The sequence below is a fragment of the Colletotrichum costaricense genome (assembly GCF_030867565.1).
Source record: "Colletotrichum costaricense strain IMI 309622 chromosome Unknown Scaffold_10.1, whole genome shotgun sequence".
NCBI lineage: Eukaryota > Fungi > Ascomycota > Sordariomycetes > Glomerellales > Glomerellaceae > Colletotrichum > Colletotrichum costaricense.
In genome coordinates, this window is record NW_026848239.1 from 131,945 (window position 1) to 148,941 (window position 16,997).

Sequence of the window (16,997 nt, forward strand, 5' to 3'; positions counted from 1 at the left end):
AGAGTCTCTGGTGATGGATGAACATTGAATCGCCATGTAGCATAGACTTTCAGAGGGTTGCGGAATCAGCCATAACGATACCGGTTCCGTTATCGCCCCCCCCCCCCCCCCCGGGGAAAAGCCGAAGGAGTGACGACTGTAGTTAACTCACATCATATCTCACTTAATCAGGCAAAATAACGAGACGTGACTCCCAAGGAGAACAAAACAATGTCGAAAAAAAAGTAAGTTAGTTATATTGTCCATCCAGAGGAAGCCCTCCATCTCTTTTTTTTGGTTGTCGTACACAAAACAGCAGACCGTAGCCGTACCCTCAACGCCAGACTCAAGAGTGATGCAAAGAGTATACTGAGAACTCCCTTTCCCCCGTCTACCAGGGCGTCAAGTCATCCTGCCGGAAAGGTGAGTCCCCAATCCCAGCCCCCACGTCGACCCCGTCCCTCCCGCTTTCCCCCCTCTATCTCATGTCTCGCCTCCCCCAACCACATGCGCTAGACCCCGTTCTTTACACGCACAATCTGTAACTGGCGTAACGGCCGGCCGTCTCCGAGGTGCGGATGATCTTGACGACGTGCCCGCGCTTGAGGCCGAGGTACTTTGCGACGGGATCCTTTTGCAAGATGCGCGGCAGCTGCGTCTCCTTGAGGCGGTAGCGCTTGAGGAGGGCAATCTTCTCCTCGCGGCTGAGGAGGATGTGCTTGGGCACGAGCTCGTGCTGGGTGATGTTGACGAGCAGGTCGTCCTCGAGGAAGCACTCGACCTTGGCAAAGGACTCGATGGTGACGAGCATCTTGCGGGCGGCGGGGGAGAGGGGCACGTGGGTGACCATGATGCCGGACGAGTACTTGTTGCTGATGAGGTGGTGGATGAACTTCTTGATCTCCTTGATGCCGAACGTCGTGTCGGCGAGGAACTCGACCCAGAGGGTGCCGCAGTCGGGCGTCGGGTTCGGGTTGTTGGGCGTCGCGGGGGGTGTGAATTTGCGGATCATGTCGGCGGAGGGGTTCGCGGAGAACTGGAGCTTGCCACGGCTGAGGGGGCCATGATGTTAGTACTGAGGACTTTGATAGATCAAAGGTAGACGTACTTGACGCTGCCGTCGGCGCTGGTGTACTCCATCTTGAAGCGGTCGAGAGAGATTGTGAGTTCGTCCTCGGCGAGTTCATAGCCCTGCGATCCGTCATCAGCAAAGATGTCGCCAAGAAGTACATCGTCCGCCGGGGTAAAGATAGCATCATTCGCATGATGTTCCTCATCGATGGAAGATCAGGGGGTCCGTACGCGGTCCGCAGCCATCTCGTGGGCTGTCCTCCATGCTCTCCAAAGTCTGGTAACCTCCTTATTGACGTCCTTCTGGTCCGACATCTTCGCGATGCTGCGTCGTTGAAACTCTTCCGTCAAATTCGTGGGTCAGTAGCGATGCCTCTGTCGTCGTGGGTAATTTGAGTAGATCCAGATGAGGGCGTCGGTGGTGGATTGGTTCTTGTCGCGACGAAAAGTTCGAGAACCTCAAAAAGGATTGGCGTCGCAAAACAGATTCAGCCAAAAAGTTCTGGCGGCGGAATCAGCCTTGCAGGCCAGAGCAAAAGTTTGAGTGGGGCCTTTGGACTCCGATTGCTTAATCCTGGTTCGGTCCCGGAAATGCAGTCGGGTTCTTCTGGAATAACTTGGAAGAGGTTAATCCGAGACAGAGACAGCCCGGAAGATTCTGGACTTGAAGATGAGGTACGTACCCTACTTCTTGACTGACAGATCCCCAGCAGCGTTAACCACCTAGGTGGCAGGTGCAAGGTGCACGCTCCAGCCACGGCTGCCACGGGCCTTTCAAGGGTCCAGAGTCCCAATACACGCACGTGCCACCTTTGAGGTGAACCCCACAATCAAAGTCCAGGATGGCAGGTGGCCTTACCTTCTGGAGAAGGTACCTGCCACGGAACCCAAAAGAGTGAATTTCAACAAAATTGGGGGATCCTTTTGACGAAAAGTTCACCCTTCGCGTGGTTAATTCCGATTCCACTTCTCCATCCTCCACATCACCAATCCGACTTTGCTGTCCACCCCGACTACGGCAGTGTGCGCATTCGCCAGCTTTGTTTAATTGATCATCTTTTGCATCAATTAACAAGCTCCTCCCTACCTTCACAATGGCCGACACCAAGCAGGCACCTGCTGCTGCTCCTGCGGCAGCAGAGACCAAGACCGAGACCAAGTCAGCTCGTCCCACCATGCCCGACGAGGCCGAGTACCAGAAGAAGCTCAAGGTTGCTGAGAAGGAGCATAAGGAGGCCCTCGACCAGCTGGTAAGTTTCATCTCCAATTCCATTGGCGACTTGTTCCTCGAATCCCTTTCCCGACTGGGAGAATCGCAGCCGAGCACCAGATACCCGGAAATGACACATTGCCATTGGATCGCAAATGGCTCACACAATTCCTTTCCTAGAGCGCCATCAAGGCCAAGATCGAGATTGCCATGCCCAACAAGAACAAGGAGCAGCAATCTCCCACCCAGAAGCGTCGCGCCGAGCTCATTGCTCAGGCCAACGAGATTCGCCAGAAGCAGGGCGCCGGCAAGAACGCCCGCACCTCCAAGCTCGACCAGATCAAGCGCCTCGACGAGCAAATGCGCTCCCGCATCAACGAGCAGAAGACCGCCCGCTCCAAGGTCAACTTCAAGAGCGTCGAGGAGGTCGACCGTCAGATCGAGAAGCTCGACTCCGAGGTCAACTCTGGCCGCATGAAAATTGTCGACGAGAAGAAGGCCCTCGCCGAGATCTCCTCTCTTCGCAAGCTCAAGAAGAACTTCTCCCAGTTCGACGACTCTCAGAAGTCCATTGATGACCTGAAGGCCAAGATTAAGGAGATCAAGGACTCGATGGAAGACCCCGAGGCCAAGGCCATGTCTGAGCAGTACAACAAGATCCAGGCCGAGCTGGACGCCATCAAGGCCGAGGGCGACGAGGCCTACAAGAACCTCTCTTCCCTCCGTGACGAGCGCACTAGACTGCACAACCTCCAGAACGAGAAGTACGCCGCCCTCAAGACCATCAAGGATGAGTACTGGCAGCAGCGCAAGGCGGCTCAGGCCCACGAGCGCGAGGCTCGCGAGAAGGCCCGCGAGAGAAGGAAGAATGAGGCCGAGCGCTACCAGAAGGAGCGCAAGAAGGCTGATGCCGAGAAGTTCCTCGCCGACGCCAGCGACCCCGCCTACCTCGAGGAGATCCGCCGCGCCAACAGCCTCCTTCAGTTCCTCGACCCCACCCACAAGGTCGAGAAGGCTCCTCTCCAGGCCGCCAGCGGCCTCACCGCTCAGGCTTCGCGTACCGTTGACGACTCGGGAATTAAGGGTATGAAGGTCGTCTCCAAGAAGGACCGCGACGAGGACTTCTTCCCTGCCGTCAAGAAGGGAAAGAAGGGCAAGAAGGGTGGTGCCACCGAGGACAAGGCCGGCAAGTTCAACTGCCCGCCCTCCGTTGTTGAGGACTGCGCCTTTATGGGCATCGATCCCCCTATGGCCGCTTCCGACGTCCCCGCCGTTGCCGAGAAGGTCAAGGCCAAGCTCGACCACTGGAAGAGCGACCAGGAGGCCCAGACTCAGCGCGTAAGTTCTCCTTTGCAATCATTGTTTGATTATCTCTCCATTTTGCATACTGACCCAACTTTCAGAACATTGAGAAGGCGAAGAAGCAGCTCGAGAAGCTCGAGGCTGACGAGGCCAACGGTGTCAGCAACGGCGACTCGGTCGAGGAGGTCACCAAGGACCTCAAGGAGACCTCCGTCGAGGAGAAGGCATAGTCTTCTCACTCACTGACTCCGTATACAACTTTTGCCTGACTGAAACCCACTGACTCTCAAGCCTGTCTTATCTGCCTGACGTCCTCGCGCAGATATTATGGACTGGGGGGAACGTGAACTCTATCACCTCTCTGCCTCTTTGTCAACACACACCTCCCAACCGATACACGCATACGACACACCCCTTCTCACAAAAAAAGCACCACCCTTGGCATTTAAAAGAGGAAAAAAGGAAACTTCATTCGGAATCAAAAACTAAAGGGGGGAAGATTGCAAAACCTTTTTATAAACTCTCTGGCCTGTTTTTGCGTCTTCCTAGCCAAAATTGTCCCTCGAGGCAAAGTGGCTTTCTTGTACTTAGCAGCTTTCTTCCCCCCTTGTGCCGTTTGTAGTTCCAGCCATACACTTTGAAATTATGAGAGGTAAAAAAAGAGAGAGAAAGGCTTTCTTCTTCGATTTTGTAAAAAAACACGAATGTCCCATGTTTCTATGCGTTGACTGTCACATTGAAGGCAACTTACCTACCTGAGATGTGCAATATGTTGAATGGGACAAGCTCTGCCCAGCTGTCCAGTCCAGCAGAGTAACTTGAGCTCTTGGGCCCAGCGTAATCATCCCACCTGATAGGTCCATCCTCATATCAACAAAGCCAATGGAGCACAGCCGTCGACGTCCATTGATTGGCCTGTTGTATCTCGGGCTGTCCTCGTCGGGTAGGTGTGCTTGCGCAGCAGGCGAGGCATGTCATGACGTGACGTGCTGGAAACGATTCCTGGGGGTGCGGGTGGGGGGACTTTGAAGTTTGAGCAAACACGTCGCGGAGGTATCATGGCACGAGACGAATGGTGCGCGTGTAGCCTCGGTAGTAACGCTTCGAGGTCCCATGGTGCAATCTCATGACGTCCTTTGCGTGCAGAATGATGATCATCGATCGGTCCTCTCGCTTCCCCTCCCAGTCTTTCACCACAGATCCGGTCACGAAGATGCATGATACGTGAGACGATATTTTATATGGTTTATGGATTGTTGCTCTAGCGACCGCTGGTTTGAGGGCTGTTGATCCTGTAGAGAATTCCTCCCGTAACATCCAAGAAGAGGAAAGTGAAATAGTAACCGGCCTGCGCCGTCGCAAATGCCAAAGAATGCCCTCTTTCCGTGATCCGTACTCCGGTGCCTACCCAACCAAAGAGACTGGAACAGGATGAAACCCTCAAAAAGGATACAAACGTACGAGACTCGATCACAAATTCCGGGTTGTCTCGAACATAGTAAAGAGCAAATGCGTAAAAAACCGTGGGTTCTCCAAGGCTACCGCTACGCTTTGCAATGCATATATGCCTGCTTGTCCCGCTTCAATACACCAAAAAAGACCGCTGATGCAGTTCGTGGGCCTCATCAAAATAACATCGTAGGAAAATTGCAAAGACGCCGTGATTCGTACCAATATGATATTCGAACTTCAGGAGCTTCTAGCTCTGGATGGTCTCTTTCGTCGATGTCGGCTTTCATGGGGGCCCACCCCATCCATAGTATGCGCCGGCACCTGGAGGTGCGGTTCGTCCATATCCAGGCGGTGGTCCTCCGGGATGTCCAGGGTGTCCCATGGGCGGTCCCATATGCGGCATGGGTGGCATTGACCTTCTTTCTCTTTCCCTCAAGGCCGGCGTTCTCCCGCCCATCCTGCTAGGCATCGGGGGCATGTCCATGCTGGGCGGTGGTGGTGTTGCTCTCCCAAATGGACCTCTGTCATGACTGCTAGGCGCAGCAATGGCCGGAGGTCCGCCTGGAGGAGGCCCGCCTCCTCCAATTCTTCTTCCAGATCTATTCTTGGACCCGCCACTGAGGGCGCTCAATGGGGGATCCTTGACAAAAGGGTCATCATCGGGAGGGACGTTCAGCTCGACCAGACTGAAGAAATACTCGAGGACTTCAGGATATCGTTGCACACTAGATTGCCAATCCTCGTCAATGCCGTGCTTCAATGCAGCCTGCGCCTGGGCAAGCTCGCTAGGATGAGGAGGGGCGTGGTAGTAATGGTATGCGGTGGCGTTGATGCGTTCAAGGTTAGCGGCGTGAGCTGTCTTTCGGCGCTCGGTGAGTAGACGAAAATATTCCAGGATGTAGTCTTGCGCGTGAGCCCGAACCCAGCTCCTGTGTATATAGTTAGCGAAATGTGTCCTCCATAGGTAAAGATGAAAAGCCGTTCATACCGAATGTCGGTGTATATAGACTGCATCATGCGCTGCTCAGCCTGTTTTATGGCAACATCAAGTCCCTTGGCCTCGCAGTCGCAAGCTGCGGAGGCAGGGGCGTGGCATATAGCACAGTCCGGATCCATCCTTGTGGTAGTCTTGCGCACACGCGGAGTGCGTGGAGTGCGCGGCCTGTAGTCTCTGTGGGAATATGAATACATCTTAGCGAAGGGATCACCAGATGAGACACGAGTGGTCTGTCTCTAGCGGAAGTGGAGAAGAGGTGAAGATGAGAGGATATTGTACAAGGAGGTCAAGATGGGTCATCTATTACTAGTACAGATGTCATTATTTCTCCCGAGACCCTGAGCTTGGGTCTCATGGAGAGTGTTTGGAGAGATTGGGGTTGGGGATGAGGCTCGGCAGCCAGGGCAGAGGTAGTGGAAGAAGAGAAGAGAGAGGAAAGCGGTGATGGACTGACCTGACTTAAGAGATTATTAAGAGGGGTCGGATGGTTACAGCCCGGCAGAGCGTCGGCGGTAGGGTGCGAGAGTGAGGGAGAGAATATCCGTAAGGTAGTTGGGAATAAACAAAACTAGGACGAATAAAGCGAGTTGCTCCTGTGTGTTGGTGCTATGTATCCTGCAGCGTCGAAGCATGAGACAATAAGGCAAGCAAGCAAGTGAGCAGGCGAACAGCGAGAAGCAGACTAAGGTAGGCTTCCTAAGCGTGCAAGCAATAGAGAAAGTCGAATGGAGAGTAACGAAGTCGTAGTTGCGGTCGTGGTAGACAAACGGCGGGCTCTCATTCAACGAGAGGAGCAGAAGCAGAAGCAGAAGCAGAGGATGCGGAGGAGACGTGGGGAGAGAGATAGCTTGATCCACGAGGACGCAGGTAGTTGAAGAGAGGATCGAATGGGAAGGGGGGTTTGACTGCAGCGTGAGTGTCGTGGCTCGAATGCCAGCAGCTCTCGATATGCAAGTCTTGGGGGGTCTGACGATGGCCCAATGAAGGGGACGCCAAGCGAGAGAGGTCGTCTACCCGACCAAGTCTCAATGAGCTTCGATCGGGGACCCAGTGAGAGGTGGGCTTTTGTTTCTTGAGGTATACGTAGGCAAGGTAGGTCTAGACGTCTGTTTGCCAAAGGTGACGGGCCGGAAGAGAAGGGATGGATGGTAGAAGACGATAGAAAATTGTTAAAAAATTGCAGTCAGTCGGTAGGCGAGAGGAGAGAGAGAGAGAGAGAGAGAGCAACGAGAAGCACCTCAGGCCAATGAGTGGAGGGGCAGATTATGTGTGTGCGTTGTCGCCGCCCCTCGTTTGTCCTTCCGGTGCCGTTCCCGCCTTTAGCTTTGGGCTTCAAGGCGGTCAAGGGCCAGGGGAGGAGGGAGAAGAACGGGCAAGGACAGGCCGCAAGTAGGAGAGCTGCAGCCAAAAGAAGTCGCGGGGCGGTTTGCAGTGAAGCGGGGGTACTTTACAGGACAGGAGGTTGGGTGAACCACTTCCATTACCTTAGGTACCTGTACTCCCTACCTCCTTCTCCGTATGCTGTACGGATACAACCACTGGGGAACTAAGACACCGCCGATGGTCCAACGGGAGACACCGAAGAGGAAAGAAAGCGGAGAGGGGCAGGAGAAGTCGGGCGGGTCAGCGTTTGCAGGCCGAGACGACCGGCGGGGTGGGGTGGCTGGTCTGCACCTTCCAATGCTCCTCATCACCCAACTTAGGACAAACTGCGTAGGTACCAGGCCATCAACACCACCACCCACCTTCATTGAGGGAAAGTTTGATGCACAAGAGACGAACCAGTCCACACTACAGGAAGGAGGGGGCGAGCAACCATTGTACCATAGTATACCTATCGATCAGCTGGGACCCAACGGGTTCCATCTGATGCAACGTCCGAACGTGCGCTTCCAGAACGCCAACGAACGCCTGTCCAGGACCCGGCCCAACTCTACCTTACCTTAACTTGCCTTACTTACCTTACCTACCATAGGTACGGAGCATTTCCATCGCCATATCGACATCCCTCAATCGAATACCTATGCATACGCGACTACCTTCAGCAAGATCCTCTTTGCTCCGACGATGGGTGCTGTTCTGCCAATGTCCCTACAATGTACTGGGTCATGGGACTAGGCTGGTTGGCTCACCGCATATTGCCCTACCTCATGCACCTCGCGTCTCGATTAGAGTCCGCTGCAGGCGCGCAGAACATGACCGAACAATCCCCTTTCTGTCAGATTATGGACTCGTAGAGAAGCTGTGGCAAGCCATCATTGGTAAGCTGCAGTAGCATTGCCATACCTCTCTGTCTGGGTCGGTCGAAATAATTTGCCTCACAGTTGGCCCCTCTTGGAGCCGCATCTCAAAGTCGAGAGATGAAGGAGTGACGTCGAAGAGGCTGAAAGGACAAGCGAGCTCCCATTTCCCTTTTCAGTCTTCCCATCTTCCCCAGCCAACTCTACGGGAGCTTACGAGGCAGTGCACGCTGCCGGATTTCATATGTCAGCCCCAGTTTGTTTCCCAATGATTTGGGCACTGGCCAGTTTGACAATCCCGTCCGGTCGTTGATCCTGGTCTCACAACGGTTGCTCCCGCCCCTGCCACATTATGTAATCTCGTCTTCTTATCTTATCGTCGCAGCTAAGTTGAGGCACGTACCTTACCTTACCTTACCTCAGATGGGATGGAAGCGTCCAAAATTTCGAGCTCGTCTTATCTGTTCGCATCGCGGGCACTCGGCGACAACCCTAACGGCTGCGATTACAACGACGACGACGATCGGCATCACATAGTGCCGAACGAGAGACGAACATGGCGCCAAGATGCTCGGGTGGGCATACGGTGTTGCTCCCGTTTCTGTACCCCTCTTTATTTTTTTCAAAGAGCACCACCACGCCTCGTCTTGCTGCGAGAGCGGTTGCAAGTAGTCGCCGCCATAGCTCCACCCAGGTAGCTCAAGAATCAAAGTCCACCAGACTCAACCCAGCTCCCGACGACTATTCCCAACCCATCTTCGCCGATAAAGCCTCAGTGACACTTTACGCGGGCCCCGGTGGCCACGGCTGCATCTCCTTCTTCCGCGACGCATACCTCCCCGACGGACCCCCCAACGGTGGCGACGGTGGCCATGGAGGCAACATCTACATCCAGGCTGTACACGGTGAGACGTCCCTGCACAAGTTAGCTAGGCGGCGTTTCATTCGAGCAGGGAAAGGAAAGTCTGGTCAGGGCAGCTCCAAGGGTGGTCAGCGAGGCGAGGACGTCATCATCACCGTGCCGGTTGGTACTGTTGTCCGCGAGCTGGCCAGGGAAGACCCCATTGCCGAGGATGCGATCATGCAGCGCGCTATGAAAGCGCAAAGGAAGGCCGAGAAGAAGGCCAAATTGGCCCGTCAGGCTGAGTTAGCGGAGCAAGCGAGGCGAGAGTTGGAGGAAGGCATTGAAGAGGAGGATGAAGAGATGGCGGCGGAAAGGGAGGCGAAAGCGAAAAAGCAGGCCGAGGATGAATTCGACGAGCCCGAGGACCCCGATCGCAGCAAGTTCCTTCTGTACCCTGGCCTCTCAAAGTCGGATCTGAAGACGATATCCCTTCCCAAAGCCCCTACTCGCCAGCGTCTTTACCATCAACCACCCGGCCCGATTCAGCTCGACTTGTCGCGCCCGTCTCTGCAGCCCATCCTACTCGCCGTCGGCGGCATCGGCGGACTCGGCAACCCGCACTTCACGTCGCGCGAGTTCCCGCGGCCCATCTTCGCCACAAAGGGCGAGCGCGCCGTGACCATGGAGATTGAGCTCGAGCTCAAGCTCCTCGCTGACGTCGGGCTCGTGGGGCTACCCAACGCCGGCAAGAGCACCCTGCTGCGCGCCATCACGAACTCGCGCACCCGCGTAGGTAACTGGGCCTTCACGACGCTGCAGCCGAATATCGGCACCGTCGTCTTGGACAGCTACAAGGGCCGCCCCGTGATCAAGAGCTACAAGCGGTATCCCGCCGCGGACCCCGCATACGGCGGCAGCGCATCACCCGGCGCGGAAGAGGAGGTCCTGGTCGAGCAGCGGACCCGCTTTACGGTAGCCGATATTCCCGGTCTCATCGAGGGCGCCCACTTAGACCGTGGCCTCGGCATCGCGTTCCTGCGCCATGTCGAGCGTGCCGGCGTGCTCGCCTTCGTCGTCGACCTCTCCGCCGGTCCCGCCGTCAAGGCTCTCAAGGCCCTCTGGAACGAAGTCGGTCTGTACGCGCAGATGCGCGAGGAAGAAGAGCGCGCGCGCGAGATCGACTCCCGCGTCGACTGGGACCTCAACGCAGGCACCACAAGCGGGGCCGCCGCTCTGCAAGGAACGCACGGCGCCATGATGGTCGCCGACGCACCGCCGGCGCCCCGGCAGGAATCGGGCCTACACATCGCGGCCAAGCCGTGGTACGTCGTCGCCACCAAGGCCGACCTCCCCGAGACCCAACAAAATTTCCGAGACCTCAAGGCCTACCTGGACGAGATCAAGCAGGGCACCGCGCCGCACCCGAGCGGGATCGAAAACGCCTGGACGGACAACGTCGCCGCTATCCCCGTCAGCGCCATCAATGGCCAGGGCGTCGATCGGATTGTCCACTGGACTGTGGGACTACTTGACGAGTAAAAGGGGGGAAAGGACAAGGGAAGAAGAAGAAAATTGTATCATATCATTTTGTATCACTACCACTGTATAATGCCACTTTTGGAAGAAGCGTACCGTGCTCTTCCAGAGAACTTGCTTCCTTGGTCTAGCCCCTGAAATTGGCATGCAAGTACCTGATTGATACGAATGTTTTGTACGGAAAGAGCGAATAGCAGCATGTTGCAAAACTGCCAAATTTATCTGGATTGGATACAGTAAGGCATCCCCGAGACCACGGTAGGACCGAAGGGCTTGTACCATTTAACGAGGAAGGCCCTTTGGTTGCAATCAATAAGCAACTAATGAGGGAATTCACACTCAGATGTTAACAAGAAACTTTTGGCATTTCATTCGTAATGACTACTCCGTCTAGGGCGACTCTAATCGCCTTGATGGTGCGGAGGTGCTTCCATCCAACTCATTATCCAGGGTTCGACTATGTGCTCGTAAACCCAAAGCCAGGCAGCAAAAAGAACGAGTTGCTGCTCAACCGTAAGCGGTCGACCTTCCAATCCGTTTCTGCCTCCCAAGGGTACGTGCCCCCAAATTCCAAGTCAACCCAAGTAACCATTAGAATATTATAGGGTAAATAGTGATCATGCTGAGACCCGATCCTCTTCTGCTCCCCACGAAATCCTTACAACATGGCGAGAACAATTGCACCAGCCAGAACAGCAACGCTGAAGGTCGTCGTGGTTGCACTGCTGCCAGGGACAACCGTCGGTCCCGTCGTGGGAACGCTGACGGTTCCATTAGTACCGGGGCGGCCGGTGCCGGAACCACCTCCGGAGCCACCGCCGGAGCCAGAGCTCTGAGAGGCAGACGGTGAAGCACCGCCAGTAGCAGTGCCGGTAGCAGCAGTGCCAGTCGCAGTAGCACCTCCGCCGCCGCTTCCACCCGAGCCACCATCAGTAGTAGGCACCACAGTCGAGAGAGTCGTAGCGGTACCAGCGGCAGAACTCTGCTGGCTTGAGCCTGAGCCGGATCCACCTCCTGTAGCAGTAGCCGTTGCAGTCGCGGATGCTGAAGCTGCGCTGCTGGCCTGGGTAGAGGCACTAGCAGACGCGGTGTTTGTGGAGGAGGCCGAGGCCGAGGCTGATGAGCTAGAGCTGATGTTGTCGCATGAGAGGTCGTAGAGAGGTTTGGTAGTCAAGGTCGAGCCAATGACACCGAAGCTGGGGTTGGGTGTTGTTGGAGAAGAGTCCTGGAATGTGTACCACCAGACATTGGTCTTACCGAACATGGGGCAGCCGACGTCATTCCAGAACTTCTTTGCGTTCTCGAGAGATGGAACGGCAGCGCCGACAGTCTTGCCGCTGACGGGCCAACCAGTCTCAGTAACCCAAACGGGCTTCCCACCAACAGCTCCCTGGGTGGCAGCCAAAGCTTCGGCCCAGCGGTCCTTGCCGTCCGAAATGGAGTTGGGCTTGGTGTCCTCAAAGTAGGGGTAAGCGTCCATTCCAATCCAGTCACAGGCATCGATGACCGCCTTGTTGCTGCCATTAACCCAGGCGGTCCATGTGTCGACGTGACCGATAGGGGCACTGCTCAGAGGCGAGTTCTCGATGACTTCTCGGACTTGCTCAAAGTACTTGACGAGAGTGCTGGGCTCGGCGCCAGAGAATTCGCCGTTGGCAATGCCGGTAGGCGAGTGTCGGTAGAGGTCCTCGCTGCCGACAGAGATACCAGCAACCAAGCCGTTGAGCTGACTGCCGTACTGAGAGACAGTCTTCTTCAGAGCCTCAAGCTCGTTGGCGAAAGCAGCATCACCGGCAGAGGCCCACAAACCGAGCAGAAGAGTTGTCTTTGTGGAAATGGCGGCGGGAATGGCAGAGATGGGATCATTAGTGCTTCCTCCCTGGACCATGGTGTAGAGACGAGCAGAGGTGAAGGCGCCATTGGTGCCCTCGAGGCTAGCTGCGGTCTTGAACTCGGATTCGAAGTCTGACTGTGCCTTTGCTTTACCGTCGGTGAAGGTAGATCCGTAGTTGAAGCCCTGGAAGGCGCTGGCCGTAGCCGCGGCGTATACAGCCGCCAGGCTCAGAGAGGCGCGCATGGTTGTGATGTCGAAGGAGTGTTTGCAATGTTGCAACAGTGACGATGTGATGCAAGGTAGGCGAGATGATGGGAGTTGGCTGGAATTGATGGCAAGGTCCAAAGTTACCGTTGGAGGAGAGACTGGGCACTCTGGGAGGAGTGTTGACTACGGGTAAATATACAAGAGTCAGGCAGGTAGATCCAAGGTATTGCAAAAACGAGAGACGGAAGAGTGAGGTTGTCCCAGAGTCCCGTAGGTACAGAGCAAGGTATCGTGAGTGACAGTGAAGGTAGGTAGGGGGGAAGAAAAGTGATGAAGTCAGTCGGGCGATGAAAGGGTAGAAAAGGGAAAAGGCAAGTGACGGGGAAGGGCAGAGCAGGCAAGGAGGGATTCCCCAGACAGTAGGAGGGATGCTTGTTCAGATCACATCACAAGCTTGGGAAGTTGGGGTGGTGTCCTACAGGGTTCCCTGTTCTTTGGGCCTCTCCATCTTCTTTTCTTGGGAAAGCTCTTCACTCTCGAGTCTCAACAAGAAAAACATTGAAGGACGGGACGGGTGTAAAAGTCTGAAAGAGGCAAGTAAAGAAGCCAATTGAGTGGTGCGACCACACACCAACTTGACAGCACTAGTGTGTCTCTTCCTCATGCCCTCACTCCATCAAAACAACATCGAGGGCGCCACCATAGGTTCCTGAGAAACAACAACACACAGTCATCGCAGTCTCATGCAGGAACGAGCCAAGGTGAGGTCACTGGTGTGGCCCGTATTCTCTACACAACAAGCTTAGCACCATACAAAAGTGTGCTATAAGGTATGGTCTTGCCCCTGGAACGACGGTGGCGATGAGGTCACGCCGGGCACAGGGCAAGGCATTCGGGGCAGGCCCGGTCGAAACACCGACCCAATCACGGCTGCCATCCTATTTTACCGGCGTCCCGGGCCTTCCCATTGCTCCCAACTGGGACGGCCGGGTCCCTGCTGGCTTGCCATATTTAGCAGTCTACACCCACTATTTTCTGTCCCCATGTCCCTGTCGCTGTCGTCCGGCCAGGCTGTGGCGCCCCTCCCCCGTATTTTCCAGCAACCACCATCATTGATGCCCCCTCCCGGATGACCAACATAAACACCTCATCTCTACGTATGCGGGACATTCCATTCGGGCCATAACACTGTCGCTCACTACTGTTTACCGAGTTGTTATGGTGCCGTTTTCCCGCGGGGTTATTCTGCAAAAATGCGAGCGAGGCTTTGATGTGTGAATTGAATGATCAGCAGCCTCTCGATTTGCTCATCCCGTTCCAAGGTGTTGTAGTGTCGCTGGCAACTATTGCCACAAAGCGAACAACACGCTGAGGCACCTACGCACCTGTGCAGTAGTTATGTCTTGGAAGAAAGTCTTTAACTGCAGGAGAAGTCGGTTGAGAAAGTATCGAGTGTGCGAGTCTTGACGACGGAAAGAAGTCTTGAGAAAGCCACAGAGCAGGTAGCCGGCGTGACATCTGCAGGTACCTATGCAAGCAAAGCGCCTGCTTCCCCGCCTACTATGCAGGGGCCCTGGGTAGTAGGCGCCGGGGCTGATTCTGGCTGCATTCTTGGACCTTAATTCTGCAAACAACATATCTTCTCATTGATCATTCCGGCAAAAGAAAACCTCACAACTTCTAAGGCTTTGTTGAGAAACTTCTGGCATTGCAGTCTCAGTGTACAGATACCAGTCGACCAACTTTAGCGCAGTTATTACCGGAGCATTGCCTCCTGGTCATACAAGGCTATCAGTAAGGTACTGCCTGTAAGACACAGGACTTTCTCGCTATAACAGAACCATAGGGTCTCAGTGCTTGATATCCCGTACCATCCCATCTAATAGCAACTGCCCACATCGAGCCGAAGTTAATGGCCATCCCGTCTCCAACTGGGAAGACCGACAGAAAGTTGATAGATGTGAGAGCCGAATGGACTTTGGTATCTCTTCATTGACAGCCGGCAACTTCGGGAGACATTTGGCAACACCTGTCAGCCTATCACATTTCTTAGTCAAAGTCCTAGATTCCAAGAGCCCAACCTGGTTCACCGAACGTCGTCAGACGGGTAAAAGTGGGACGGGGAACTAGGCATCTTCACGCTGTCATCATACCGACAGATAATCACCTTGATCGACTTACGTTCTCAAAAGATGCCAACCAACGCTTATCGCGGGGACGTACCGCCATGGCAGAATACAAGGCAATACTACCCATCAGCCCTCAAGGGTAAGAAGAGGAACGAAAGCACCGGCATCAATCACAAGAATTGAGCTGACATCCTTAGGTCCATCATCTCGGACTCCAACGCGGCCCCCGAGCAAAAGCCAGTTGTCCGTTTCACTAAGGTGAAGCTATCGCGTACAAGCACACGCAAGGTACGCACCGGGTGCATTACCTGTAAGAAACGTCACATCAAATGTGACGAGTCCAAACCACATTGCGGCAACTGTCTGCAGACCCGCGGCCACTGTGAAGGTTATCTCCCGGATCAGAAGAAGAACAAAAAGCCCTCAGGGCCCGCAGAGCTCTGTTGGGATTCTACCCAGGCCATCATCCCTCGAGTATCAGCAGTAGCAGTAGCATCGCCCACGGCGCAGACGAAACTGCACATCAACACGGTCGACTTCCGCGATGACCACAGCATGACCTACTTCAAGGAATTCGTCGGCCTGGTTCGAGGCCCCTGGATGAGAGCTGCCTCTACTGGCGATCTGTGGGAAGTCATGCTGCCCCAGCTGTCCCGCAACAATGGCACTCTCCGCTCCGCCGCCATGGCCATCGGCGCCTTGAGCGTGTGGTACCGCCAGTCCGCCCATATCTCCCTCCATGCCATCACCGTACCCGACCAGCCAACCGCCCAAGGAGACTTCCATTACTTCCAGGCTGTAGCCCACTACTGCGACTCTCTCAAGATGCAGTGTAGACGGGCCTCCGCCCAGGACGCCGTCTTTCTATCTGTGCTCCTCCTCTTCTTCGAGACTCTCAGGGGCAACAGGAAAGCCGCCCTCGACCACGTCAACCACGCTCTGTCCCTTCTCCTCGCCATCGTGACGGACACAGATGCCCAACATCGCCTAGCCGACCTAGCCCCTAATCCGATGCCCGTCATTAGCGCCGTGGCAGATGTTTTCAATCACCTGGCAAAGCAGGCACGCACCGTCTTCAGGGGTCGTATCCTCGATGGTCCGCCCCTGCCAAACCTCGCAAAGCGCCTGCAGAGTACAAATCAAACAATGGAGACCTTCATGATGCTCCTCAATCAGACGCAGAGCGAAGCCGCCAATTCGCCAGAATCGTATCCTGACTCTTTCGGTACTCTCGAACAGTTCGAGCAGATCTGGCCCGCCATCCGACGTCACCAGGCCGCCATGGGCGCCGTCATGGAGGATACATTCAAAAAGTCTGGCCTCAGCAGCGCAGACGACGACGTCTCCATCACCAAACTCCACCTCGAGCTCTTTGGGAACCCTCGCATTCTCAGCTTCTGCGAAAACTTCCACAAGTCCATGGTCAAGCTCAACGCGGGCTTCCAACCCCTCTTCAACCAAATCATGCAAGCCGACATCGGATCCCCGACCTACCTCCGCGCCATCCTCCTGCGCATCGAGTTCATGGGCGTCTACATCTTCAGCAACGTGCCCTCCTTTATCGAAGACGCGAGCGCCCGCGCCCTAACGCCGCTGTACCGCGAGTACATCTCCCTCGCGCACATCGCCACGAGGGCCGCCAAGAAGGAGTTCGAGACGAACCCGGCCCACCACCTCTCTCTGCAGTGCAGTCTGAGCTGGTGCCTCCTCATCATCTCCCTCTTCTGCCGCGACCCCCTCGTGCGCGACGAGGCCATGTGGATCTTGAAGGAGTACCCGGGCCAGGACGGCATATGGAGCATCCGCGCCCTGTACGCCCTGGCTTTGCGGAACCGTCACGTCGAGCGGGTGAACGCCGTCGGCACGCCCGACGAACAGTGGCGCCGGCTGTGGCGCCGCGAGTTCGTCTTCGAGGACAGCGGCGACCGCGTCGTGCTGCGGTACATGGAGAGAGATGAGGTGACCGAGAAGTGGCAGCTGGTGGAAGAGGCAGCCGATATTCCCCGAGATGGCGGGGAGGCACAGTGGAAGCGGCAGCCCCTTACTATACATAGCGGACTGCTCATCTTGGACCTGTTTAACGCCGTGGCTCAGGGTGACATGGACACGAGGTTACCGATTGGCAGGCCGTGCTGAGAGATGGGAGAGACTGCAAGAGAGAGAGGCATGTTTCTAGATGCGATTCAAAGTGACGTC

General features: G+C 55.5%; 7 protein-coding genes across 7 annotated transcripts; 4 read left to right on the forward strand and 3 right to left on the reverse strand.

The window, feature by feature from the left end:
* Positions 1 to 505: 505 nt before the first annotated feature.
* Positions 506 to 1,365, reverse strand: CCOS01_09642 (RNA polymerase Rpb5 domain-containing protein; the record flags this gene model as incomplete). Its single annotated transcript, XM_060457799.1, has 3 exons — positions 506 to 1,031; positions 1,088 to 1,170; positions 1,282 to 1,365. The coding sequence occupies 3 exons, from the start codon at positions 1,363 to 1,365 to the stop codon at positions 506 to 508; spliced, it is 693 nt and encodes a 230-aa protein (XP_060310964.1).
* Positions 1,366 to 2,144: 779 nt separating this feature from the next.
* On the forward strand, positions 2,145 to 3,792 carry CCOS01_09643 (nuclear segregation protein; the record flags this gene model as incomplete). The annotated part of the gene is made up of 3 exons (XM_060457800.1): positions 2,145 to 2,300; positions 2,441 to 3,598; positions 3,664 to 3,792. The coding sequence occupies 3 exons, from the start codon at positions 2,145 to 2,147 to the stop codon at positions 3,790 to 3,792; spliced, it is 1,443 nt and encodes a 480-aa protein (XP_060310965.1).
* Positions 3,793 to 5,297: 1,505 nt separating this feature from the next.
* On the reverse strand, positions 5,298 to 6,205 carry CCOS01_09644 (uncharacterized protein; the record flags this gene model as incomplete). Its single annotated transcript, XM_060457801.1, has 2 exons — positions 5,298 to 5,943; positions 6,003 to 6,205. The coding sequence occupies 2 exons, from the start codon at positions 6,203 to 6,205 to the stop codon at positions 5,298 to 5,300; spliced, it is 849 nt and encodes a 282-aa protein (XP_060310966.1).
* A 1,829-nt stretch (positions 6,206 to 8,034) lies between these two features.
* On the forward strand, positions 8,035 to 8,286 carry CCOS01_09645 (uncharacterized protein; the record flags this gene model as incomplete). Its single annotated transcript, XM_060457802.1, has 1 exon — positions 8,035 to 8,286. One exon carries the CDS (start codon positions 8,035 to 8,037, stop codon positions 8,284 to 8,286), a length of 252 nt encoding a protein of 83 aa, XP_060310967.1.
* Positions 8,287 to 8,818: 532 nt separating this feature from the next.
* Positions 8,819 to 10,634, forward strand: CCOS01_09646 (obg family GTPase CgtA; the record flags this gene model as incomplete). The annotated part of the gene is made up of 2 exons (XM_060457803.1): positions 8,819 to 8,854; positions 8,964 to 10,634. The coding sequence occupies 2 exons, from the start codon at positions 8,819 to 8,821 to the stop codon at positions 10,632 to 10,634; spliced, it is 1,707 nt and encodes a 568-aa protein (XP_060310968.1).
* A 655-nt stretch (positions 10,635 to 11,289) lies between these two features.
* Positions 11,290 to 12,708, reverse strand: CCOS01_09647 (glucan 1,3-beta-glucosidase; the record flags this gene model as incomplete). Its single annotated transcript, XM_060457804.1, has 1 exon — positions 11,290 to 12,708. The coding sequence occupies one exon, from the start codon at positions 12,706 to 12,708 to the stop codon at positions 11,290 to 11,292; it is 1,419 nt and encodes a 472-aa protein (XP_060310969.1).
* Positions 12,709 to 14,899: 2,191 nt separating this feature from the next.
* Positions 14,900 to 16,937, forward strand: CCOS01_09648 (uncharacterized protein; the record flags this gene model as incomplete). Its single annotated transcript, XM_060457805.1, has 3 exons — positions 14,900 to 14,940; positions 14,999 to 15,089; positions 15,171 to 16,937. The coding sequence occupies 3 exons, from the start codon at positions 14,900 to 14,902 to the stop codon at positions 16,935 to 16,937; spliced, it is 1,899 nt and encodes a 632-aa protein (XP_060310970.1).
* Between the last annotated feature and the right edge of the window lie 60 nt (positions 16,938 to 16,997).